Raw genomic sequence first — 1,305 nt, 5'->3', positions numbered from 1 at the left:
GCGTCACGCAGGCCGGCGCTGCGGTGAACTCTGTGGTTAGCGCGGAGGGCGCGGAGCGCAGGCGCGCGGGCGGGCGCGACGAGCAGCGCCGGGCTGGGGGCAGCCCCGGGGGTCAGCGCCGCGTTCCTCGTTCCTCGGGGATTTTTCCCAAACGCGTGCCCAGCGCTAGGCTGTGTCCTTGCCCTCCCCAAGTGTCCTCAGGTCCTCCCGGACTACCCCGCTTAGGGGCCACCATCAGCACTAAGCGCTTCATTCCCAACACAAGTGATGTTCCGTATGGATAAATCTGCATTCTGTCCGTGCGGGCCACCCCGTCCCGGCTAGGGCTTTGCTGCTGAACTCCCAACTCCAGCCCTGTCACCAGCGCTGCTTCATCCACTAAGCGGCTTGAACCAGCCTCAGGTCACCTTCACACTCCTTCCCTAAAGCAACAAGCACGATTCACTTTGCCCTTCCCTGTCTTTGACCTGATATCAGCCGCACCTCAGTCACCTTGAGGAGACTCATCACTGCGTGGTGTTTTCATCTCTGGGGGAGAAGACACTGGATGAAAATAACCCACAATTAGAGCATTGATTCAAGCAGTGCTCCTGAGATCAAGGATCCTGTTATTAACTGCGTATTTGGGACAAAGACAAAAGAAAATGTCATGTCCTCATTTAACATTGCAGCCACCTCTCCATGCTGTGAGTAATAATCCTGCTGCACTGCAGAGTCAGATTTGTGTTGCACCCCAAATAGGGAAATTGAATATAAGTGTAATGAATGGATGTAACCACACGTTAATAAAACAAATGATGACTTTCAGCGTGGAGATGTGCACTTGCATTGTGGGTATGTGCTGGTCAGACTCCACAGCCCCACCGGGCAGAGAACCAGGGAATCCCAGAAGGGGTCAGGTTGGAAGGGATCACAGTGGATCATCTGGTCTCACCTTCCTGCCCAAGTAGGGTCACCCCAGCGCACACAGCACAGGATTGTGTCCATACAGTTCTGGAATATGCCCAGTGAGGAAGACTCCATACCCTCCTCTCTGGGCAACCTGTTCAGGGCTCGGTCACTGCAGAAGATGTTCCCCATGTCCACGTAGAACTTTCTGTGCATCAGTTCCTGCCCGTTCCTCTTGTTCTACTGCTCGGCACCACGGCCTGATCCATTCTGTGCCTCATCTCTGCAGACACTGACAGACATCGATGAAATCCCCTCAGCTGCCTTTTCTCGCGGCTGAACATGCCCAGTTCCCTCACCCTTTTAACTGATTTTTTTACTCCCACTTTAGACTCTGGTGTATTCTCAGACTTGGTG

General features: G+C 54.1%; 1 protein-coding gene across 1 annotated transcript in view; it reads right to left on the bottom strand.

Moving 5' to 3' along the window:
- Positions 1 to 1,080, bottom strand: part of CUNH9orf16 (chromosome unknown C9orf16 homolog) — a 4,629-nt gene extending 3,549 nt beyond the window's left edge. Inside the window, exon 1 of the mRNA XM_014307131.2 lies at positions 1,026 to 1,080. Within this exon, the coding sequence (XP_014162606.1) occupies positions 1,026 to 1,080 (55 nt within the window). The remainder of the gene's footprint in view (positions 1 to 1,025) is intronic.
- Positions 1,081 to 1,305: the final 225 nt, after the last annotated feature.

Source organism: Geospiza fortis, unplaced genomic scaffold, assembly GCF_000277835.1.
Source record: "Geospiza fortis unplaced genomic scaffold, GeoFor_1.0 scaffold27, whole genome shotgun sequence".
Lineage (NCBI taxonomy): Eukaryota > Metazoa > Chordata > Aves > Passeriformes > Thraupidae > Geospiza > Geospiza fortis.
The sequence above is the reverse complement of the archived record's forward strand: the minus strand, read 5'-3'. Positions and strand labels throughout refer to the sequence as shown.